At 37.0% G+C, this 26,862-nt stretch overlaps 1 protein-coding gene across 3 annotated transcripts in view; it reads left to right on the top strand.

Annotated features, from left to right (window-relative positions):
* Positions 1-26,862, top strand: part of LOC311302530 (NLR family CARD domain-containing protein 3-like) — a 40,475-nt gene that overhangs the window by 4,732 nt on the left and 8,881 nt on the right. For all 3 annotated transcript variants that reach the window (XM_084428490.1, XM_084428491.1, XM_084428492.1), the window contains exons 4-9: positions 4,711-4,836; positions 5,097-5,192; positions 5,389-7,116; positions 8,322-8,393; positions 8,834-9,007; positions 19,872-20,045. In XM_084428490.1, coding sequence (XP_084284616.1) covers positions 4,711-4,836; positions 5,097-5,192; positions 5,389-7,116; positions 8,322-8,393; positions 8,834-9,007; positions 19,872-20,045 — 2,370 coding nt within the window. The remainder of the gene's footprint in view (positions 1-4,710; positions 4,837-5,096; positions 5,193-5,388; positions 7,117-8,321; positions 8,394-8,833; positions 9,008-19,871; positions 20,046-26,862) is intronic.

Genomic DNA, 26,862 nt, shown 5'->3' with positions numbered 1-26,862 from the left:
AAATGTTCCTACAGTGAAAATAGGAGTTGACTTGTATTGTAACTGTAATTATATTTTTTCACAATATCAGAAAAATTATCTGACCCCCCCAAAACCAGAGCCGGACAGTAACTGAGTACATTTACTTGAGTACAGTACTTAAGTACAATTTTGAGGGATCTGTACTTTACTCGAGTATCATTTTTGGGGAGTACTCATGACTTTACTCAAGTACATTTGAGAGGCAAATATTGTACTCTTTACTCCACTACATTTCTATCCATAACTGTGAGTACCCGTTACTTCTTCTTCTAAAAAAAAAAAAAAAAAAAAAAAAAGGGAAAAAGAAACATCTCGGAAACCCTCTCAAATGTGATTGGATTGTGCAGGCGCCACTGATTGGGACAGCCTATCAGCAATCACCTTCAGCTTTCCGCCAAAGTCAACTCCATGGTCAGATTTAGATAAGAGAAGAAACCATGGACGAAACAATGGATGAAGACGCAGCAGGTCCATCCTGGGAGCGATATTTTTTTTCCCAGGATGGTAGGGGAAGACTCATGAATATTCATTAGGGAAGTCATCCCTGATTGGTCTAAACCCCAGTGACAGGTAGGTTTAGGGGCGGGGTTATGGAGGTCATAAGACCCCCAGTGACGGGTAGGTTTAGGGGTGGGGTTAGGGGTAGGTAGGAGTCTTCCCCTACCATCCTGGGAAAAAAAATATATTGCATCCCGGGAATGTGCCAAGCCGTGGCCCCACCTCGCCAGACTAGTTAATGATAGTTTTAGCAGAGCCGGACAGTAACTGAGTACATTTACTTGAGTACAGTACTTAAGTACAATTTTGAGGGATCTGTACTTTACTCGAGTATCATTTTTGGGGAGTACTCATGACTTTACTCAAGTACATTTGAGAGGCAAATATTGTACTCTTTACTCCACTACATTTCTATCCATAACTGTGAGTACCCGTTACTTCTTCTTCTAAAAAAAAAAAAAAAAAAAAAAAAAGGAAAAAAGAAACATCTCGGAAACCCTCTCAAATGTGATTGGATTGTGCAGGCGCCACTGATTGGGACAGCCTATCAGCAATCACCTTCAGCTTTCCGCCAAAGTCAACTCCATGGTCAGATTTAGATAAGAGAAGAAACCATGGACGAAACAATGGATGAAGACGCAGCAGGTCCATCCTGGGAGCGATATTTTTTTTCCCAGGATGGTAGGGGAAGACTCATGAATATTCATTAGGGAAGTCATCCCTGATTGGTCTAAACCCCAGTGACAGGTAGGTTTAGGGGCGGGGTTATGGAGGTCATAAGACCCCCAGTGACGGGTAGGTTTAGGGGTGGGGTTAGGGGTAGGTAGGAGTCTTCCCCTACCATCCTGGGAAAAAAAATATATTGCATCCCGGGAATGTGCCAAGCCGTGGCCCCACCTCGCCAGACTAGTTAATGATAGTTTTAGCTTCAAGTGTTTGCTGTTTTTACCAATGTAAGCACTGTGGCAGTAGTAATGCAATATTTAGAAAATGTACTCTTCTACTCTTGATACTCAAGTACTTTTAAAAACAAGTACTTTAGTACTTTTACTTAAGTAGACATCTGACTGTAGTACTTTTACTTGTACTTGAGTAAAATTTAGCAAGGGGTATCTGTACTTTTACTCAAGTAATGTAGCTGTGTACTCTGTCCGCCTCTGCCCAAAACTGATATTTCTGTCCCTTTGGGGGGTACTGGGTCTTCATTGGGGGGTATAGTAATAATACTGTAATTCGAACTATGCGCTAGGCGGCAGTGCGCTATCCAAACTGACGCGGGTCACGCAAAACCGGCAAACGGTGACAACAGAGGAACACGATGGATCAAACAGATGAAGCTCATTCTACACGCCCGAAATGAATAAATAAAGAGAGCAGTAGGAGTGAAATATGGCATTACTTTGCCTACAAAAGTAATGAGAAAGGTGAAGCAACAGACCTCAATGCACCACTCCACAAACGCTGCTTTAAATTAGCCACGGGAGGCAACACATCAAATCTGGCTAAGCACTGTCACTTGCTCATCCTGACTTGTTCAAAGAGTTCAGAGATCGACAGGTGAGTCCGTCATTCAACTGATTTCATTTAGACTTTTATTCACAACACTGATCAGCGCACATAAGTTACATCAGAGCTTATCAATTAAATATGACACGGTAAACACGAAAGCTCAAATGTGCTTGCATGACACGCTAGAACCAATGAAGTTTAGGTCTCATATTTTTTGCACTTTGAATGAATAAAGAGATTAGTGATATTAATTGTAGTATTAGTGATAGTAAAATGAATGGCATCACTGAGAGAGAAAGAGTAATAGTAATATATGGATATTACTAATATGAATGTTAGAATAACACTTTACATTTCAGATACGTTTGTCAACATTCATTAGGTAACCTGACCTAACAGTATTTTAGCATTTATTAATCTAGATCAATCAGTAATTATTATTTAAATATACTAATACATGTTTAGCATGTTAACATTATGCAATGCATTAAAGGTATAGCGGAGGATCTTTCCGAATTTTAGATAAGAACCGCCCTCTCCACTTTTTGAAAAAATGCACATGCGCAACACTCTACCTGCTCCCGAGAGGGAACGCCTATTAAACGTGTGCGAGGTTCTCCTCGTGCACGCTCTGTTTAAAAGTTGCTGTCGGCATCGCTCATACAAGATTACTTTCCAAAAGAAGATTTGCACTTTTTCTCCAAATAGCATGCCAAACTTTACCTGTCGAGTAGAAACTTCGCGACTGAGGCATCAGTGGGAAGCCCAACCTGTGTTTTCAGAGCACGCCATCGTGTGAAACAATCTCCCAAAAACACTCTGATCTTGTTTCTCTCTTCTGAGGCCTTTCTCTTCTTCTCATACAGTTCGTACAAACTTTTTCTCTTGCGACCCTCAGACATTTTCAAAGGACCCGGTGAAACGGCGAGCTTCAATGAATGGCTTAGCTCTAGCTCACCACACATAAACACCTGAAAGTGCGCATGCGCAGAAAGCGAAAACTAAGGGACGAGCACGTACGACGGCCTTACGTAAACATATCACCAGAATGATTGACACTTAGGTGGACCAATAGTTTACACTACCCACCCGGAAAAAGAAAATCCTCCGCTATACCTTTAAACTAATATGAACCCAAACACAAACCAAACAGTAATCAAACCAAGATGAATAAATGCTATAAATGTTGATAATTCTCTGTTGATGCATGACAGCTAATGGTTTACATGTAATTTCATTATTCTATTATTATTCTATATTAATCAATTATTATAGATATTTTAATTGTATCATTTCAGTTTTTTTCTCCCAAAATCAAAATTTAACCTACTGTATGTTCCCTGACTGTCTTTTATTTATTTTTTCTTAACATTTTGATACTTTTTGTTTGCACATTCGATACAGCAGAGTTTCAAGCAGTGTTTTTTAATAAAATTGTTTCAACTCACTTCAATTTTGAGGCTAGTTATTTGTCAGCTGTGGTATTGATTTAGTATCGATACCGAGGTATTAGGTTCTGGTATCGTACCGAAACCCAAATTGTGGGATCGAGCCATCCCTAGTGCAGAGTCCTGTGAGTGTAACTCTAGCGCTGCGTTAACATGTGATGTGAGTTTTACAGTATTGGGACTGAGCGCCAGAACTGCAGCTGATAGAATGTGATACTGCCATATTTCTTCAAAAGCTGATCGTGGAGACATTAAATCATCCACGATCAAAAATCGTGATATCGCATAAGCTCAAGTATAAAACGACTGTTATCATGTCTGAAAACAAACACAAGTAACGGAGTTTACAAAACTGTATCGCACGCATTTATTCATCGCACAGACCAATCTTTCCGTAACTGTACAGCCCTGCAATGAGTATCACAATGTATTCTTTTGAAAATTATGTATTGAATGATTATTAGTGTTGAATGTAAACTCCTCTTAGGAATTTCACCATTCAATGGGAATTTATCTGCGCATATTCTTAAATAAGGAAATCTATTCAGTGATTGGTCCATGCCTGTGTCATCATCCAAAATCCTGTTTGTGGCACAGCAAAGTGTTGTGAATCATCTCTAAGACTGACACTTAAGATTTAGTCCTACACTTCACTTAAATTACGACTGAGATGCTTGATAACTAACTTCTAAGCACAGCTTTGAGCCAAGAGTTGTTTTACTCTTAAGTCCATTCTTAGCAGTGTTCTTGTGAGTAATTCTCAGAGGCTTGATAAATACGGGTTCAGATTTGTTGAAAGCTTCACGGTGTCTGGTCAGAACAGTGATGTTTCACAGCAAGAGTTGCGTTACTAGAGTACAGTAAGGTGGTTTATCTTTAAAGCTCAGCTAAACATTGGTCTCTTTAGTCGGTCGAGCCTTCGTCCTCCATTGTGCCTTTGAGAAGAGTCATGTGATCATGGTTGATGTTCATCTGAGTTTAATCATTCTATAATTCTATAGTTGATTTCAATTTGTTTGCTTTGAATTCCTAATTCCTAATATTACCGGTTTTCTCAGTCGCTTTGGTACAATTGTTGAATCATGCTTAACATTTTTAAACCAGTGAGTTAATTTCTCAAAATAATTGTAATCAAAGTTTGAAACACAGTGCAAAACAGTTACAGACATTAAAGCAAAAGTACACAACATTTATGTGGTCCTTTATAAGTCTGTATTCTTTATATTTTACTTAGTTTTAAACCCAGTTCAGTCCAGCAGAAGAGCTCAAACCCAGAGTCCAGCTGTGTGTCTATGAAGAGTAACGGCTCTATGGATCATCCACTACACTTTAAGAGTGGAGACAAACGGCCTGATCTCAGGTATATCACTTCTATAAAAGATGTGCTTATTGTATTTTATTTGTATGAAATTGTCATTAATATACAGCAGTTTAATGAGTTACAATCTTGCTGGTTTGGGTCTATTAATGATCATCATTGTGCTCTTGTGTAAAGCTCTATGTGTTGTATTGTTAATACATTCACACACTGTAAAAGCTGTTGGTCTGTTACTCAGTTAATGACACAATTACATCAATATCAGTGTGTCTGATTCTTTACCCTCTTCATTCTGATTTAAGGTCGACTCTTCCATCCAGACCAGTTAAAAACAAAACTGTGTCCAAGCCTGTGATTCGACCACAAGACTTTAATGAAAGCATGTTTCCTGGTTTCAGGTAAAATTCAGGACTTTGTTGTTGTTGTTGTTTAATTTTAGGTGCTGCAATTCACATCACACATCACTCACACACACGATTAATGATTTACACATTTCAGAAACCTAATGATGTTCTGTGTCCCATAAATAGTGTTGTAATTTATGGCTATTTACTTCTCTGACTTGTGTAATAATGTGGTATTTTAATCTGACAGCCATGACTCTAATCCTGCTGAAGTCCTCAACACATTGAGATCAAATCTGAGACAGAAGTTTGAGTGTTTGTATGAGGGAATATCAAAGCAGGGAAACCCAACACTCCTGAATGAGATCTACACAGAGCTCTACATCACAGAGAGTGGAAGTGGAGAGATCAATAATGAGCATGAGGTGAGACAGATCGAGACACAGTCCAGGAGAGCAGAAACAGAGGACACACCGATCAAATGCAGTGACATCTTTAGACCTTTACCTGGACAAGACAAACCCATCAGAACTGTGCTGACAAAGGGAGTCGCTGGCATTGGGAAAACAGTCTCTGTGCAGAAGCTCATCCTGGACTGGGCTGAAGGGAAAGAGAATCAGGACGTCCAGCTCATATTTCCACTCGCTTTCAGAGAGCTCAACTTGATGAAGGACAAAACACTCAGTCTTTCAGATCTTCTTCATCTCTTTTTCCCTGAAACTAAAGAAATGGACATATCCAGTGATGAGTATAAAGTGTTGTTCATCTTTGATGGTCTGGATGAGTGTCGTCTGTCTCTGGACTTTAAGAGCGATGTGAGGTTGTGTGATATATCTGAATCAGCCTCAGTGGACGAGCTGCTGACGAACCTCATTGAGGGGAATCTGCTTCCCTCGTCTCTCATCTGGATCACCTCCAGACCAGCAGCAGCGGATCTCGTCCCCTCTGAGTGTGTCCATCGAGTGACAGAGGTACGAGGCTTCAGTGACACACAGAAGCAGGAATACTTCAGGAAGAGAATCAGTGATCAGAGTCTGGCCGACAGGATCATCTCACACCTGAAGTCCTCAAGGAGCCTCTTTATTATGTGCCACATCCCAGTGTTCTGCTGGATCTCAGCCACTGTTCTAGAGGAGATGTTGAGGAAATCACAGAGAGGAGAGATTCCCAAGACTCTCACTCAGATGTACACACACTTCCTGCTCATTCAGACCAACATCAAACATGAGAAGGACTATGAGAAGAAAGTGAAAGATGAAGACATGATTGTCAAACTGGGGAAACTGGCTTATCTGCAGCTTGTGAAAGGCAACCTGATCTTCTATGAGGAAGACCTGAGCGAGTGTGGCATTGATGAGGCAGAAGCATCAGTTTACTCAGGATTGTGCACTCAGATCTTCAGAGAGGAGTTGGGCTTGTGTCAGGGGAAAGTCTTCAGCTTTGTTCATCTGAGCATTCAGGAACATCTAGCAGCTCTATATGTGCATCTCTCCTTTATCAACAATAACATCAATGTGTTTGACCAGATTACCAAACCAACTAATGGAGGCAGAGTTTCCCTATCGGATCTCCATCAGAGAGCTGTGGATGAGGCTTTACACAGTAAAAATGGGCATCTGGACCTTTTCCTTCGTTTCCTTCTGGGTCTGTCAGTGAAGTCTAACCAGAGTCTCTTACAAGAACTGAAGACACAGACAGCAAACAGCTCTCACAACAATAAGAGAACAGTGGACTATATTAAAGAAAAGATCAGTGAGAATCCCTCTCCAGATAAATACATCAATCTGTTTCACTGTCTGAATGAACTGGGTGATCTTTCTCTAGTGAACGAAGCTAAACCTCATACGGGCTCTGGAGGATTACGTGCTGTGAAACTCTCCTCGTCTCAGTGGTCAGCTTTAGTGTTTGTGTTGTTGTCCTCAGAGGAGACACTGCAGAGGTTTAACCTGAGCAGATTAATTGGAGTCAGAGATGATCGGTAAGTAACACTGAGTGCAATCATTACAGTCTAAAACATTATGAACAAAGAGAAACTCAGAGATCAGAGGTGTTTAAATCACGGGGCACAGACTGATTTCTGGGATATTGTAGATCATTTGCGTGTGTTCCTCAAACCGTGGCTGTGTCCTAGTAAGACTGCATATCTCGACTGCCACGCCATCAAGCGCCTCTGAAGGCCGTCTCAGTTTGAAGGATGTTTTGAAGACAGACTTCATTTTGTGTCTTTAATTCAGCTCATTTTGAAGGATGCATCAAGTTTATCCTTTGTGTTCTTCAATCTCCCACAATCCTTTGCACACATTCTAATTAAAGTAAAAGAACTGATGGAAAACGAGTCGGCACTGAGTTTATCTGAGTTCATTATGAAATGTAAGACACAGATAATGTATTCGGAGATGAAGGCATACATGTTATCTTTTGTTTGTGTGTAAATGAATCACTGAACACTAAACTGACAATAATGTAAGACACTGGGAGACACAGACGGCTGTCAGTCACTGTATTGCATTCATAAAAAAGCCAGTTAATATAAAGATATTTAATAGGAAGTATTTTTCCTAAATGAAGTTTTAATATTATTATTATACAAGAGAAGTATTAAGAAAATAAATTAGATTAATGTCTCATCATCATTTTTCTTCATCACCAGTTGCTGGCAAAATGATGGACAATGATTCACATTTTGTGCGCATCATTTCCTGTGACAATAAAACTAAGTAAATTATTAAATGAACAAGTATGTAAATAAGCAAGTAACAAGCAAACAAACTCGTGTGCTTAATTTCTAGGAATAATTTGCTGATGCAGGTACAAAAAGACTTTTTTCTTGCCCCCCCGCCCGACTCGGGAGTTAAATGTCTCCATGGTGATAACCATAGCAACGGACAGGACAAACAAACCTGATGTGTCATAATAGTGTTGTAGTGTAAATGCAGACTAATAGCCCTGCCACAGCAACACTAACGAGAAGAAGAAGAGACTAATCAGTGACGGCTGAATACGAGGCTTCTACAGTTATAGATATAAAACCACTTTTTCACATGTCCTTTATAAAGCAGTGTTTCATTAAAACAATTATTTGAGGGTATTTAGGAAGGTATAATGTATTATTTACTTATGATATTTATTATTATTATTAATAATAATGAACTTTTACTTTAAATAATTTTTATTTTCAATTAGTGCCACACAGAACACAGGAGATGAAGTTCTCCAGAAGCTGATGCCTGTGGTTACAGCAACTAGATGCGCTGTGTAAGTAACACTGAGAACAAGCATCACTGTTAAAACATTATAACAGGTCTTACTTAAACATTATAAATTAATGGTTTAACAAAAAATATGAGTCACACTTCAGCTCTTACCTATCTGGCCTGATTTGTGATCTACTTAACCATTTTTTATGATATATGTGTGAGAAATTTATATTCAAATATATTCATTTGTAATGTATGCATAGAAACATTTATATTTAATGTATGTAATGTATTCAATGTATTCCATTTGATCAGTTTCATATAATCTTTCTCCCTCACATAGAGACATAATCTCTTACAATAACAGTAAATTTACTGATATATTTGAATTCATTGTTTAAAAAAAGAGATATTGCACAAATTATAAACACAATCAAGAAAAGCAAAGATTTCTGTTTTGATCTGAGAGAGTGAAGAGTGTGTCATTGTTCTCTACAGGTTGCAGAGCTGTGGTGTGACAGATGAAGGTTGTGCTGCTCTGGCTTCAGCTCTGAGATCAAACCCCTCACACCTGAGAGAACTGAATCTGTCTGGGAATAATCTAGGAGACTCAGGAGTGAAGCTGTTTTCTGCTGGACTGGCGAATCCTCACTGTAAACTGGAGACACTGGGGTAAGATCATACGTTACTCTCACATGAAAAATTCACTAGGGGCGTTTCCATTACAGATTTTTGGCAAAACTTTTTTAATGAGCGTTTGGTGTAGGTCTACTAGGCATAGAGATATCTGAACATCTTTGCCAAGCGCAAACCAGTACAGAAGTAGCCTAATCAATAATTAAAGTGCAAGCTGAGAAACTGAAGTGGATATGGAGAAAAGCTTCTTTATATGCCATTGCCTACATTTTAAACGGATGTCTGCCAATAGGCCTAAAACATTACATATATGGTTATTGTGACAGAGACTGGGACTCCAGGTTAATAAGATTCTGACTGAGTAGCAAGATATGAATTCAATTGTGATTCTGTGAGAATTCACAGATCCAGTTTCTCTTTTTTAATCTTCCCCTTAACATTTAAAGGAATCTACGTGTGTGTGTGTGTGTGTGTGTGTGTGTGTGTGTGTGTGTGTGTGTGTGTGTGTGTGCTCAAATATGGCTTCTGGAGAGCAAATAAAGGATAAAATATTAATGAATAAACAGACATTAATTAAGAAGTTCCCCATACTTTTAGAGTTACAACTAACAGCCACTAGATGGCAGCAGCGTATAAGAGATGAACTGACAGCTAGTAAATCTTTGAACATGGAGTGCTGATGATAATAAATGTAATATGTCAGGCTCACAATTTTTACAATTGAAGTGCTATAAAAGTTGTAGAAATGACAAATTCAATGTGCATTGTATTAAAAAAATCTTTATTGATATGCAAATAGTGTTGTAGCAAATTCTAATTCCTCAAATCGGGTCCCGAAGAAATCTCTCAAGAGTCGAATTTCCAGGTTTCAGAAGAAGTAACTTTATTGACAAGCAACAAAGTGAGATGCAGCTGTTCATCTGATCTGCAATGGTCAGAACCTCAGGTTTTATACCTTTTCTTATCACTAGGTAGCCAATCAGCTATCGAGATTTCGCTACCGTTAGCATCATCTTTCCCGGAGACATTATTCTATTGGTGGAAAAATCTTTGGTCATACCCATTTTCTAGAATATCTTTGGTCACATGATTCAATGCACCTGCAGTGTTGTCATACCATCCATCATTTTTAATTGACGTTTTTAGTACCATCTTATCAGCTACCCATACACATCTTCTCTCTGAGCTTGTTAGGTACTCTTTCATCCTCACAGACCACTTGACCTAATTTGACCTGATGTATCCTTATTTAACCTGGGTTCTGACTGAGACACAGAAATACAGATTTTTACATGAGGCAAAGGAAAATCTCCAACAATAGACAATAGACATCCAGCAAAAGAAAAATGGCAAGTGATGTATGCCCTCAAATCTGTAGATGTGCATGGATTTGTCCTGAATCCCTTCAAGAACTCGGGAGCAACTAGAGTATACACACCTTCTGTATAGTGTAACGTGTCATAACGTAATTGTGTGTAGGACAGTGAGTGAGTGAGAAAACGTGTGTGTGTGTGTGTGTGTGTGTGTGTGTGTGTGTGTCTGGGATCATCTTTATCTTTAGCGTGCGCAGCTCAAACAGCAATGTGCATTTATAACTATAATTGGGACTGTCATATACATGCCATTATAATGAGAACACTATTGTAATAAAATGTTGTGTATTCTCTGGGTTTAGTGGCCGTGTTTCAGCGCGTTGTTGTAGAAATAGCGCGTCCAGAACAGCGATTACACGTTCTGACCAGCACAGTCAAGCTCACTTGTGCATTCACGGCACTTTGTGCAGATATATGATAAGTCGTAATATTAAGTTTATGAAATATAAATATCTGATTAATCTCACATAGGATCAGTGGCGGTTCTAGACCACAGTAACTGGGGGGGCCAGGCAGGGGCCACTTGTGCTTTTAGGGGGCACACCTTTAACATTCATCTTAACCTATTTTCAGTATTATTTCTAGTCATATTTCACCATGTCATGTATGACTGCAATCTCTAGAAAAAGCTAATAAATTATATTAGCTAAGCTAATAAAACAATTTCAATTCAAATGAATGTTTCATTATGTTTAATTGTAGTGTGATATAATGATCAATAATAACACATTTTTAGCATCTAAGCACATCTAGGCACTTTTTACACCTGGGGTGGGCGATATGGCAATAATATCATATCACGAATTTTTTTTTTCAGGAAAATCACGATTTTATCACGATTCTTTTTTCATGTTGGTTTTACTATTTTGCAAGTGACTGAGCATTACAGCCAAACTCATTTCCCTATTTTAAAAACAAAGCCTTATAGGTAACAAAATATAAAATAAAAAAGAATGGCAGACATTTAGGCCAAAGTGGCGAAGATAAAAATCTTTGTCATTATTTTCTTTGTTATTAAAAATTAAGAACAGAGATACACATTACACATACACAACTTAATATACAAATGAAATAAACTGCTTTATTTGTTCAGCTATAGGTGTATTTAACAGTATGAGAAAGTAATTAAATGAACAAATATGAAAATAAAACACAACAGACTTAAAGTTCTCAGTCAAGAGCAGTGAATGATTTCCTCTGTGTGTTTTGTTGTTTTATTAACATTAACCCTCAAACCGTATTCACTTTATAGCCCTTAATCCTGTAATTGTGGACAAATGTGGGCACAGAGGACTCAGGTGTGATCCTATGTTTTATTTATTATAAATGTTATATCACTGTCTTCGATAAAATTTTGTCTATCCATTTATGGTTTTTTTTTTTTTTGGGGGGGTATTTTTGAATTTATTTACTTCAAAAAGTACCATATTTTCTATGTAAATTATGCTTATTTTTTTATTTTTTTTTACTACATTAAAATATCAGTTCTTAGAGCTAAAACCTAAAGATGAAGTGACTTTGCTGTCACCTGGTGTCTTATTTTGGTATTAAATTAACAAAAAAACAATAATATCAATAGCCACTAGATGGCTATAGTACTTAATGGCTGCATATATAGGCTGAACTCTATGAACCACTGTATAAAATGAATTTGACCTCTTAAGTTTTTGACTATCACAAGTTAAAATTGTAATTTAAAAATATATATATATATCTGTGTTAGGTGAGACTATACAAAGATGCCAAAATATGCTTAGATAAATATGACCATGCTATAAGGAAAAGACGAAAGTAGTAGATCATTTATCATGACTATGATCTGACTCTGAAGGTGTCAGGTGCCAGGTGGTTGATTGGATCATACCAAAAAACATGGTCAGACATTAGCTCATTCAATTCAGTTTTTATAAAAAATAAAAAAAAAAGCCCAGCTCTGTCATAGGCTCATTGAATGTATTGTTTGTGTGTGTGTGAGAGAGAGAGAGAGAGAGAGAGAGAGAGGGTGATGAGCCAGGTGGATGATTGGATCATACCAAAAAACATGGTCAGACATTGGCTCATTCAATTATTTGTTTTTGTATGTGTGAGTTTTTATATATTTATATATAAGCCCAGCTCATACAGGGCTCATACATAGGCTCATTGAAAGCATTGTGTGTGTGTGTGTGTATGAGTGTGAGTTTTTGCCATGATGAGAATGTTGTACAGGATCAGCCCTTCATTTGTGTGTATGTTAGATATGCATTGTATTGGATCTATTGATTTATTTTTACAAAAAAACAAGAAGAATGCTCTAAATTACAGTTTTTCCCATTAATTTTTCCCGTTAATTTCTATGGGTGCCCATTTTTGACCCAAATACAAGATTAAGGAGGTTTTTTTTTTTTCACCCACTTAACATTGTAGAATTGAGTCAAAAAAATTGTGTTCAGGAGGCAAACTTAGGAAAAGTAGCCAAGTCTTGTACCGCTCAGATCAAGGGAAGTATTTTTTAAAAATAAATCAAAATTATTTTGCCCACATTTGTCCAGAATACGGTTTTAGGGTTAAAGGGATAATTCTCCCCCAAAAAAGTCATAATTTACTCTCTTAAGTTGTTTTAAACCCGAATAAGTTTCTTTCTTCTGTTGAAAATAAACGTTATTTGAAAGAATGCGAGTAACCACAACAGTTGATGTACCCCTGTGACTTCCATAGTATATATTTTTTCCTACTATGTATGGAAGTCAATGGGGACCAGCAACTGTTTGGTTTTGGGTGAACTATCTCTTTAAGGACAAGCGGCAGCATGTTTATTATTAGGGCTACTGTCTCTTTAAGAACTGCACGCGACGCGTCTAATATACACACATACATATGACAAGCAGATTTTAATTAATTTTCTCTGTTTGCTTTCACTTTAGACATAACCAACTTTGTTTATGTAAACAATGTCTGTATTTGACAGTATTAGCGCAATAGAAGACTCAAAAGATAACTTAGTCCAGTAACAGGCTTTTAGTGCATGTGCGCGTCGAGTGTACGCGCTCAGTAAAGCGCATGTTTGAACAGCGCATCAGCAGCGAATGACGTTTAACCGGCAAGGCTTTAAAGCACATGCAAATAATGAACTTTTGTGAACTGCAGTGTCCCGTTCCTCTGCGTTAACATTTGATGTGAATATACGTCGTGCTGCAGTGTAGCCTAGATGAAGGCGCTGCAACTGAATAAATGCGCAGTTGTTTGGTGTGATTTTACGATTCCAAATTTAGGGGGGCCAGAGGGGGGGCCAAGCTTGTTGACACGGGGGCACTATAGCCCCCACTATAAAATGTTAGTTCACAGTGCATGTTAACAGATACAACTTTGGATCTTAAAAATGTCTGTTGTCTGTCTTAAAAATGTTGAGCTTAACATTAACTAAGATTAATAAATGCTGTAGAATATTGTTCATTAATTGTTGGTTCATGTGAACTAATGCTAACAAAATGAAACCTTAGCCCATTATAAAGTGTTACTATTTTTTAATAAAGAAAGTTGGCCATAGGAGTGTAAAATTAATTTTAAAAGGTAAGGAATCTTTCCTGTAGCTCAAACAGTAGAGTGTTGAAAACACACACACACACACACACACACACACTACAGTAGAGTGATGCGCTTGCAACGCCAAGGTCATGAGTTCGATTCCCAGGGAAAGCAAGAACTGATAGGAATGTAAATGTGTGTCTTGAAATGCAATGTAAGTCGCTTTGGATAAAAGCATCTGCCAAATGCATAAATGTAAATGTGAGTTTGAACAAATCAAATTTTTATGGTCAGTTGAAACTAAAAATGGAATTAAACTAAAACCTTTTTATTTCTATTGATTTGATGTTTTGTTGGGAAAATAAATATTAGACAGATTCTTCTAAAAAAGGCTGAAATATATTTCACTAAAATATTACAGATTAAAACACGAAAGAAAACGTGCTGAGTTTCAGCTCCAAACATCTATAAAGGAAACAGAGACATCACGTTTGTTTCCGTTATTTTACAAAATCTGAATATCTTTTGTAAATGAATGAATTATGTCTTGCTTTTATCTGTATGAGCATAAATTACGGAGTAAGAGTTTACTCTCTTGGCAGGAATAAATCCAGTGGTCGCGCCGCCGCCTCTGAATAAAATACAGTCAAACACATAAAATTTTCCACCGCTCAATCTGAATAGTCTGCAATATAATCTGTGGCGTTCAGCGTGACCACCGCCTCACTGCGCTGTTATACACTGTAAAAAAAAAACCCGTAAAAAAACGGTAATTTTCTGGCAGCTGGGGCGCCAGAAAATTCCTGTTAAAAAACGGAAAAATACTGTAAAAAATGGTCTTTCTTCCTGTTGTTTTTACGGAAAAAAACTGTATATTTAACATTGGATTTCGGTAATATGATATAATGTTAATTTACCATCCTATTGAAGTATTAATATCTGTTTTTTACACTGATAACCACCAATCACAGCAGTGATGAGAGTCACATGATCAATCAAAGCTCAACATAAGCAGTTCTTCCACAAGAGAGTTAATACTAATATATATAGAAGCTGCACAGTGTCATTCACACAAACATTAAACACCATCATGGTAACACATGAAAATTTAAAAATGCAATAAACATTAATTTAACAACATTAAATGTAACATAAACCCCTAATGTACATAACTGATTAGAAAAAACGAAGAAAACTATGAAGAAACAAACATAGTTATTTCAACAAAAATACATCAAATGTGAAGTGTCACAGGGAATTGTGGGAATGTCAATGTACGGTTTTTCACTGTAAATGATACAATGAGTTGTTTTTTCACTTTCAAAAACTGTAAATTTAACGGTATGTTACAGTAAAATTACATTAAATGTACCGTTAGATCTATCACAGTTATTTACCGTATATAGTACGGAAACTTTCTGTTAACCAATTAACAGTTTTTCACTGTAGCATTTTTTTACTGTAGCTGTCTTTTACCGTTAAAATTACGATAATTTTTTACAGTGTATGGGGAAGATGATATTTTACGTCAGTAATGCCGAGTACAAAGCTTAGCCTACATAATAGGCCTAATAGTTCAGCTTGATTCGCAAATCATGAAACATCTGGATTCGTGCCGCATGAGGAATGTAGGCTTTTTTATTTTAATTAATTCGTTTGGCATCTTATTTAGTTTTATTTAAATAAAAAACCTGTTCCTCACCTTAAATATATATATATCCATAGAAGCTGGCATGGCATTAAACAAAGAAAAGAAAAGAGAGATATTATTAGTAGTAGTATTATAGCCTAAATATTATTATTATTATTATTATAAACTAGGCTACAAAAAAAAGTAAATCAAAATAACGTTATTAATCTGTATTTGTTCTAATCAAACCGGTTTCTGAACGTTTATAATACAGAAGAAACGCAGGATCAGAAACGTTAAAATAGGACTGGTTCTGCTCGAGTGAACCGGGGGATTTTATTCATTTATTCATTTTTACAGATCGTACTTTTAAGTGGCCAATGAATGAACAATATTATTAAAATATTTTAATATGTCTGAAAGGTTCATATCTTTGGCAAAGATAGACATTAAAATGCAGTATCATTTTATGTTAGACTGACATAAGTCACATTTTCGTCATTGTGTCCTTGCAAAAGATCTTTTATATGTTATTTAAATGTCAAAGAAATGAATTCACAGTGTAATAATTCCACAATGTGGGAATTAGGGTTGATAAAATGGGACGGGATATTTGCACTTATAAGTTCACTAAAAAGTTATTGTAACACTCTTTTATGCTACAAACGCCCATGACAAGCATGTAAGAACCATTGATCACTGAATCATTAATATTTTATTTCTATTTGAGCTGTTCATAAACAATATATTCTACTTAATGTGTTTCTCACACGTTTATGAGCTCGCCGCTTGCTGTCAATACACACCAGAGAGAGTTTAACACATCGCTGCACATTATTGTCTTCAGTGCCGCTATAACTGAGAGAGAAACAGGACTGCCCCCTACTGGTGATGTACGGCATGTGCCAGAGAACTTCACCACGGCCGAATCGCCCAATCCCTTTCCCTGTGATTCTTAATGGACACATCTGCACAACTTTTGATTTAAAACATGTATTAATAAATGTTGAAATGAACATCAACTAAGATTAATAAATGTTGTAGAAGAATCTGTCATGGTTCGTTCATGTTAACTAATGTAGTGAACTAGTGTGTAACAAATGAAACCTTATTGTAGTGTAAGCAAATAATCATCTCTGTGAGTCCATGTAATGCAAGTGGATTCAGAAACCACACAAAGTGAACATGACGGTAATCCATAAACCCCAGCTGATGAATCAGTGCTTCTGAAGTGAAACAAATATTTCAGACTTTTCACAATATAAGCCTTTGCTTCCGGCCAACACACACACACATTCAGGAGTTCATGTTTGTCTTAAACGTCAGCACGTTCTGAAGCGTGATATAAGCGAACTGTGAAACTCACAGGAATGCCGCTCATCTTCCGCATCACTTCTGGTGTGAGCTTCAGAACGCACTTGTGTCGCTTCACGCCGATATCATTAACCCGTGTGCGACCATTGGCTGGAAGTGAGTGTTTATAACACTCTTATGGAAAATGAAACAAAGTGAACATGACGGTAATACAAAAAGAAAATATATCCATATATCTGGATCTGAAGTCTCTTCTGCTCACCAAGGCTGCATTTATTGGATTAAAAATACAAAAGAACAGTAATGTTATTAAATATCAAGACAATTTAAGATAACTGTTTTTTTATTTTAATATATTTTCAAATGTACTTTATTCCTGTGATCAAAGCTGAATCTCAGCATCATTACTCCAGTCTTCAGTGTCACATGATTCTTCAGAAATCATTCTGATATGATGATTTGATGCTCAAGAAACATTCATTATTATTATTATCAATGTTGAAAACAGTCGTGTACAATTTTCTTTCAGGATTCTTTGATGAATAGAAAGTTACACTTTACTATATATTCACGTAGAAAAGAGCTGTTTTACATTGGAATAATATTTCACAATATTACTGTTATTATTAATGAAATAAATGCAGCAGAAGAGACTTCTTTTTAAACCCTTAAAGATATTAGCGATCCCGCACGTTTGGCTGGTAGTGTATCTGCATGTGTTGCTCTGGAATCATCATTCGTCTCCACAACTGCATAATTACACCAGTTGTCTGTAATATGATGGTATTGTATTATACAATAAGCGAGTACATCATGAATGGCTTTTTTCAAAGCGTGTTTTTGTCCTATCCTGAATCACTACGGTAAGCCTGTAATAAGCGTTTAGACTCGGCCTACTTTACAGCGGTCGGGTCGCACCGCGGCGGAGTAACGTTAGCCCAGCGCCTGCGGGACTCACCGCGTCAGAGACATAAACAGAGAGAAGTTTATTAACTGATAGAGCGCTGATTCATCCAGTAGTGAAACAAGTGAAGTCTTTATGAATCAATCATTCAAACCCATTTTAAAAATAGTATGTTTCACCTGTCTGGATCTTACATGTGTGTTCAAGCATATTCTCCCCTTTCTGAGAGGGTGTTCTCCACTGCTGGAGACACTGTAAGCTATAGGAGAGTCCCACATTCTCCAAGAGGATGCAGAAATGTTTATTTTCCTTATTTTTGCAAAAGTTTGTTGACATTACCAGTCTGTTAAACTCATTTGACAAGTATAAGAAATAAACACACACAGGATTGTGCATTTTCCCCTTACTGCTGTGTTTTATTAGTTGTTTTAATCATTTTATTGAATGGGAACCGGAACCGGAAAATGTCTTACGATTCCCAACCCGCTGTTCCCAATAAGCTGTTTCATGACGACTCTCTCTGGGTCAGCGGCAGCGCCAACACAGATTTAAAATATCGCGATATGATTTAGTCAAAGGTTTAATAGACAGAGGAATCTGAAGAAGATGGTGTGTGTGTTTGAATGGAGATCACAGTATTTTAAAGATGAATCGTGCAGCTCTACTGTCTTATCTCTCTCTCAGCATATGAGCAGCGCGAGGGCTTTCAGTGCTTTCAGTCTCACGGCTCTTCCACACGTCCACTTGACATGGATATTACGACACTCAACACTCATATGCTGCGTTCATGTCATCTCGTAAAGATTGTCACATATAACAACAATCATTATCTACAAGCATAGCGATTATTATTCAATAAGAGAAAATAAAGGACTAAATTTGAAAGTTTATTAAATGAACTAAAATTATACATTTATAATGACACACTGCATACAGTACAACACCATTCTCTGATCAGATCTTTGAAATCAAGCCGTCGTGCTCAATCGTGTTTAATAGACAGCATGACCAGACCATTCAGTCTTTCCTGAGACAGTGTTCACTAAAACATTGACAGGATCATTGAATCAGTGATTTGAACTCGGTAAACTAAATCAGTTCTGTTCATGAATGAATCATCTAGACTGGTTTATTAACGGGTTTCTCCTATTCACGGCAAAGAACCGACTCAAATGATTCATTCACGAATCGGACATCATTACAAATGTATATCTATGACTAGAACGACATCGTAAATGTTGATCGATTCCTCACAGAAATCGGCTCCAAGTCTTCAGAAAGCCTAAATATATTCATCACTGGACTAGTTTTATTGTCACTTGGTGATTTTCCGTTTCTGCCCTGCGTCGTTTCTGAATAACACACACACACACACACACACACACAGACACACACACACACACACACACACACACACACACACACACACACACACACACACACACACACACACACACACACACACACACACACACACACACACACACTGTAATGAATACCCGTTCTTTATAGCGTTCTTCCTATAAGATTATTTTACAAAGTAAATACCAAAATCATCCAGAAAATTATGGAGTTCTGCTGGACCCTTAGAATCATCCCAATCCTCCCCTGCTAACACACACACACACACACACACACACACACAGCCATGTTTATGTGATTTGTGAGGACATTCCATAGGCGTAATGGTTTTTATACTGTACAAACTGTATTTTCTATCCCCTTACACTAACCCTATCCCTAAACCATGCATTTTTACATTTTTAAAAAAACACTGCTTAGTATGTTTTTAAAGCCATTTGAAAAATGAGGACCCCCAAAATGTCCTCATAAATCACGTATTTTCCCGAGTGTCCTCATTTGCAGGTGTGTTATCATAAAAATGTCATAAAAATGTCCTCAGTTGTCATGAAAACAAGTACACACACACACACACACACACACACACGTTGGGTCTACATGTTTTATGGGAACTTTCCATAGAACTTTCCATAGAAATAATGATTTTTATACTCTACAAACTCTATAATCAATCCCCTAATCCTAACTGATGAATTTTCACAATGTGAACTAATGAGTATTTGTATATATTTCATATTGACAGGATTATGTTATTTTTTAAGTGTCATGTTAATCTCTGGATATAGGCTTAATGTGTGTCATTGTTCTCTACAGGTTGGAGAGTTGTGGTGTGACAGATGAAGGTTGTGCTGCTCTGGCTTCAGCTCTGAGATCAAACCCCTCACACCTGAGAGAACTGGATCTGTCTGGGAATAATCTAGGAGACTCAGGAGTGAAGCTGTTTTCTGCTGGACTGGCGAATCCTCACTGTAAACTGGAGGAACTGGGGTAAGATCATACGTTACTCTCACATGAAACTGTCACTAGGGGCGTTTCCATTACAGATTTGCACAAAACTTTTGCGTTCTTTTTTTCTTCTTCTAAATGTCGACAAAAAGCTGTTGTGAAATGACGGCGTTTCCATTAACTGATGTTATGCGACTAAAACTTCATTGTTTCCTCTCGCGATCAGTAAAATCATTCCAAAAATCATGTTAACGGACGTTGGTAGGATTATGTATATCCCAGCCACTGCACTGGCCATTATTATTAATGGAAGGAGACGTGTGTGTGTTTCCAAGTATTAATGGTGAAGAACGACCCTTATTATACTTGTGAGCGGCACATATGAGGAGTTTCTGGGTGTTTCTCCCTCAGTTCTGCTTCAAGGTCTTGATTGTGGCATTTATTTGAGGTTTAGAATCCATTATTCCTGTAATTCTTTTGCCTTTTATGAATTTAATAAAGAGCTCTGTCTCGTCTTCTGTCCACACACACTGCGTCGTCTACGTCAGGTGACTGTAAATGCACAAACACTGTTTCCATTGCAGTTTTGCGAAATATTTCTTTTTTGAATGGCCTGAAAAACCTCCTCATGTGAGCGTAAAAACTGTTTTTCCATAAATGGGAGTTTTTGTGCAATTGACGTGTTTCCATTGGGCGTATTTTCAATTAGCAATTTCAATTCGCGCAATTTGAAGGGTAATGGAAACGCGGCTACTGTGAATTCATAAAATATAATCAAAATGGAATAAAATGCAGGGAAATAACTACTATTTCATTAATTACAAGCAAAGCTATTAAAACAACATGATCAAATTCATCAAATTATTTTTACGTCTGTTCATACGATGTAAGAGAATTCATATTTGTAAAGCGTTTGCTCTATTTATCAAAACGACTCCATCTACACCTGGTCACATAAATGTGTTTTTGCAAAACGGATTTAAATCCGATCTTCAGTTCCCGCGCTATATGCAGATTTAATGGAGGACACGTCACCGAAAGCAACAGATATGAGCTGCATTTTTGAGCTGCACGAGAGGACGTGCCGGACTCGTTCGTTGCCCTGGAAGGTTTCTCTCTGGTACGCTCTGATAGGAACGACAACTCAGGCAAGAGCAAAGGGGGCGGTATTTGTGTTTACGTTAACCAAAAGTGGTGCTCGCGATTCTCCGTGAGAGAGCGGCTCTGTGACTCCGACATAGAACTGGTATGTGTAAGCCTTAGGCCTTTTTATCTTCCATGCGAATTCGGGAACATTTTAATATGTACTGTTTATATTCCACCTAGTGGGAATGCTGCAAATGCAGCTAAACTTACAGCAGACTGTGTTCATAGACAATTAAGTCGTACCCTGAAGCACCTTGTTTCATTTTAGGGGATTTTAATCATTGTAAACTTGACGCTGTGTTGCCTGGATTTGATCAATATGTGGACTGTAATACGAGAGGCAAAAACATCTTGGACAAATGTGATGGGAATGTTAAGAATGCCTATACAGCTAAGGTTAAATTGCCATTAGGCTCCTCTGATCATAATGCTGTCCATTTAATTCCGACATATAAGTCCATGCTTAGGAGCAGTAAACCACAAACTAAAACTGTATATGTGTGGAATGATGATGGAATTGAAACGTTAAAAGGATGCTTCTCTTGCACTGACTGGAACGTCTTTCAAAGTTTGGATCTAGAGGAGGCCGTAGAGACTATGACAGATTATATACTTTTCTGTAAAGATAATGTGTTAGACCAAAAAATAATAACTATATATCCAAACAATAAATCTTATATCTCTAAGGAAATTAAGGAGTGCATAGTACAGAAAAAAAAGGCTTTTAGGAGAGGAGACCTTGCAGCTATGAAAGATGTACAGAAGGAACTGAATTATAAACTAAGGAAAGCTAGGAGAAAGGAGAGGGAGAAATTTGAGGCCCATTGTTTGACTATGAATACCAAAGAATTATGGGATTCTATGAAATATATGACAAACATGACAAAAGATCTATCAATGTGATAGATGAGATGTGAGATCTATTAATGTGATTTGCAAAGGCAAATGAGCTGAACAACTTTTATTGTAGATTTGATGTAAGAGACTTCTCACAGGAGCAGGCAAATGCACTGGATGCCTTGTCTATATCGGATAATCCTAAAACAATTATTGACCAGAACATGGTGGAGAGACTGTTTTCACAGGTCTGTCCTAACAAGGCTTCTGGGCCGGACGGCATCTCTGGGCGGTTACTAAAATCTTGTAGTAGAGAGCTGGCCGAAGCCTGGTGCCCTATTTTTCAGAAATCTATAGACACGCATACAGTTCCCTCTATGTGGAAGAGCTCCACTATTATCCCTGTCCCAGAAAAGGCTAGCTGTAAGGAGAATAATGATTATCGTCCAGTAGCACTTACTTCAATAATAATGAAGTGTTTGGAGAAAATTATGATTAATTTAGTAAAAACAGACGTGAGTGGTCTATCAGACCCATTTCAGTTTGCTTATAGGAGCAATAGAAGTACAGATGATGCTGTTATAGCTATAACACATTTCATAAATAGGCATCTAGAGGATCCTAGCTCGTATGCACGTCTTTTATTTGTAGATTTTAGCTCAGCTTTTAATATGTTGGAACCACATCTTTTAATTGCAAGGCTGAATGATTTAAAAGTCAATCCATCTATTATAAAATGGTATTATTCTTTTTTGACCAATCGCAGGCTATATTGTAGATATATGTCGCACTGTACAGCCCTGTACAGGACCCTTTAAATGAGCGTTTGGTGTAGGTCTACTAGGCATAGAGATATCTGAACATCTTTGCCAAGCGCAAACCAGTACAGAAGTAGCCTAATCAATAATTAAAGTGCAAGCTGAGAAACTGAAGTGGATATGGAGAAAAGCTTCTTTATATGCCATTGCCTACATTTTAAACGGATGTCTGCCAATAGGCCTAAAACATTACATATATGGTTATTGTGACAGAGACTGGGACTCCAGGTTAATAAGATTCTGACTGAGTAGCAAGATATGAATTCAATTGTGATTCTGTGAGAATTCACAGATCCAGTTTCTCTTTTTTAATCTTCCCCTTAACATTTAAAGGAATCTACATGTGTGTGTGTGTGTGTGTGTGTGTGTGTGTGTGTGTGTGTGTGTGTGTGTGTGTGTGTGTGTGTGTGTGTGTGTGTGTGTGTGTGTGTGTGTGTGTGTGTGTGCTCAAATATGGCTTCTGGAGAGCAAATGAAGGATAAAATATGAATTACTAAACAGACATTAATTAAGCAGTTCCCCATACTTTTAGAGTTACAACTAACAGCCACTAGATGGCAGCAGCGTATAAGAGATGAACTGACAGCTAGTAAATCTTTGAACATGGAGTGCTAATGATAATAAATGTAATATGTCAGGCTCACAATTTTTACAATTGAAGTGCTATAAAAGTTGTAGAAATGACAAATTCAATCTGCATTGTATTAAACAAATCTTTATTGATATGCAAATAGACAATAGACATCCAGCAAAAGAAAAATGGCAAGTGTTTATTTCTCCATGGCACATGCATTTTGTTTCTTTATATGCAGCCCAATGTTATCCAATGAGTTGTTTGCATTATTTAGGTATTTTATTTTAATTGTATTACATTTTTGGTAACACTTTACAATAAGGTCTCATTTGTTAATGCATTAACTAACATGAACTAACAGAGAGCAATAGCCTTTATTAATGTTAGTTAATAAAATATTAGTGTTCATGTTAGTTCACAGTGCATGTTAACAGATACAACTTTGGATCTTAAAAATGTCTTATAAAATGTTGAGCTTAACATTAACTAAGATTAATAAATGCTGTAGAATATTGTTCATTAATTGTTGGTTCATGTTAACTAATGCTAACAAAATGAAACCTTAGCCCATTATAAAGTGTTACTATTTTTTAATAAAGAAAGTTGGAAAAAAATTACTTCAACTTATTACAAGTAATCGATTTACTTTTTCTCAAGTGAGTTTGAACAAATCAAATTTCTATGGTCAGTTGAAACTAAAAATATTCTTTGAACCAAAGATGTTTTTTTACATGATTAAATCACAAATTATCACAATCTTTTTGATTAACTCAAGCTGTAATAATAGTACTCTGGAACAAGCTGACAGGGAAAACACACATAAACACAACGGAGATCGGACAAAGACTGAAGGAAAGGGTTTTATTATTAATAAATAATTAAATGTCTCCTTGCTATTTTAGACACATTCATAATCATTACTTTTACCGGTTATTTGTGGCAAGCTTTATGCGTGCGGTCGTGCGCTTGAGTGCGGCTATATTACGTAAACCTGTGTAGGCTATATAGCCTATTTAAGTAGCATAATTAAAATAATATACAGGGGCGATTTGTCCACGAATGGCTTAAATGAACAACTACTAGTCGACTAGAATTTTTTTTTTTAAGTCGGAGGCAGCCCTATTCCACATATTTTCGAACCAGGCTCAGGCCATTCTGGGTTGAGCGAGCGACCCTGAGGAAATAAGCGAGCGGAGCGGAATATTCAGAAATGCTCACGAGCTCTGATCGGAACAAACCCGTCTGCTGAATTTGCGCAGAAACATCAAAATAGACATAACCAGCTTTTTAAAAAATGTAAAACTTTATGAGCTTATTGACGATTTTTTATAGTTTAACTTCTTGACAAAATTAGAATATATGAAATTTTTTTTTTTTTTTTTTTTTTTTGGAAGAAAAGTTTTGGGTGGGCCTACTAACGCACCCATAACGCCGTGCCTGGTGTGTGTATAAGAAAGAAAGAGAAAATGTCAGTATTCCATTGAGACTTGAGATTAAATAAACTGCTGTAGATCTTGTAGTATTAATTTTCACATGCAGTTACACATTGTATGTTAAAAACAAGAAAGTGGCTGGTAAAAACATTGAGTGGCTGGTAGATTTTGAAATCCACAGCTACAGTGGCCTGTGGACAAAAAAGTTAATTTCCATCCCTGAAACAGAGACATTACGTTTGTTTCCGTTATTTTACAAAATCTGAATATCTTTTGTAAATTGATTAATTATGTCTTGCTTTTATCTGTATGAGCATAAATTACGGAGTAAGAGTTTACTCTCTTGGCAGGAATAAATCCAGTGGTCGCGCCGCCGCCTCTGAATAAAATACAGTCAAACACATAAAATGTTCCAGCGCTCAATCTGAATAGTCTGTAATATAATCTGTGGCGTTCAGCGTGACCACCGCCTCACTGCGCTGTTATATGGGGAAGATGATATTTTACGTCAGTAATGCCGAGTACAAAGCTTAGCCTACATAATAGGCCTAATAGTTCAGCTTGATTCACAAATCATGAAACATCTGGATTCGTGCTGAATGAGGAATGTAGGCTTTTTCACTTTAATTAATTCGTTTGGCATCTTATTAGATTTATTTAAATAAAAAACCTGTTCCTCACCTTGAATATATATATCCATAGAAGCTGGCATGGCATTAAACAAAGAAAAGAAAAGAGAGATATTAGTAGTAGTAGTATTATAGCCTAAATATTATTATTATTATTATTATTATAATTATAATTATAAACTAGGGTACAAAAAAAAGTCAAACAAAATAACGTTATTAATCTGTATTTGTTCTAATCAAACCAGTTTCTGAACGTTTATAATACAGAAGAAACGCAGGATCAGAAACGTTAAAATAGGACTGGTTCTGCTCGAGTGAACCGGGGGATTTTATTCATTTATTCATTTTTACAGATCGTACTTTTAAGTGGCCAATGAATGAACAATATTATTAAAATATTTTAATATGTCTGAAAAGTTTATATCTTTGGCAAAGATAGACATTAAAATGCAATATAATTTTATGTTAGACTGACATAAGTCACATTTTCGTCATTGTGTCCTTGCAAAAGATCTTTTATATGTTATTTAAATGTCAAAGAAATGAATTCACAGTGTAATAATTCCACAATGTGGGAATTAGGGTTGATAAAATGGGACGGGATATTTGCACTTATAAGTTCACTAAAAAGTTATTGTAACACTCTTTTATGCTACAAACGCCCATGACAAGCATGTAAGAACCACTGATCACTGAATCATTAATATTTTATTTCTATTTGAGCTGTTCATAAACAATATATTCTACTTACAAATGTGTTTCTCACACGTTTATGAGCTCGCCGCTTGCTGTCAATACGCACCAGAGAGAGTTTAACACATCGCTGCACATTATTGTCTTCAGTGCCGCTATAACTGAGAGAGAAACAGGACTGCCCCCTACTGGTGATGTACGGCATGTGCCAGAGAACTTCACCACGGCCGAATCGCCCAATCCCTTTCCCTGTGATTCTTAATGGACACATCTGCACAACTTTTGATTTAAAACATGTATTAATAAATGTTGAAATGAACATCAGCTAAGATTAATAAATGTTGTAGAAGAATCTGTCATGGTTCGTTCATGTTAACTAATGTAGTGAACTAGTGTGTAACAAATGAAACCTTATTGTAGTGTAAGCAAATAATCATCTCTGTGAGTCCATGTAATGCAAGTGGATTCAGAAACCACACAAAGTGAACATGACGGTAATCCATAAACCCCAGCTGATGAATCAGTGCTTCTGAAGTGAAACAAATATTTCAAACTTTTTACAATATAAGCCTTTGCTTCCGGCCAACACACACACATTCAGGAGTTCATGTTTGTCTTAAACGTCAGCACGTTCTGAAGCGTGATATAAGCGAACTGTGAAACTCACAGGAATGCCGCTCATCCTCCGCATCACTTCTGGTGTGAGCTTCAGAACGCACTTGTGTCGCT

This window comes from Rutilus rutilus (genome assembly GCF_951802725.1).
Source record: "Rutilus rutilus genome assembly, chromosome: 13".
Lineage (NCBI taxonomy): Eukaryota > Metazoa > Chordata > Actinopteri > Cypriniformes > Leuciscidae > Rutilus > Rutilus rutilus.
Note: the sequence above shows the minus strand (reverse complement) of the source record. Positions and strands in the feature narration are given on the sequence as shown.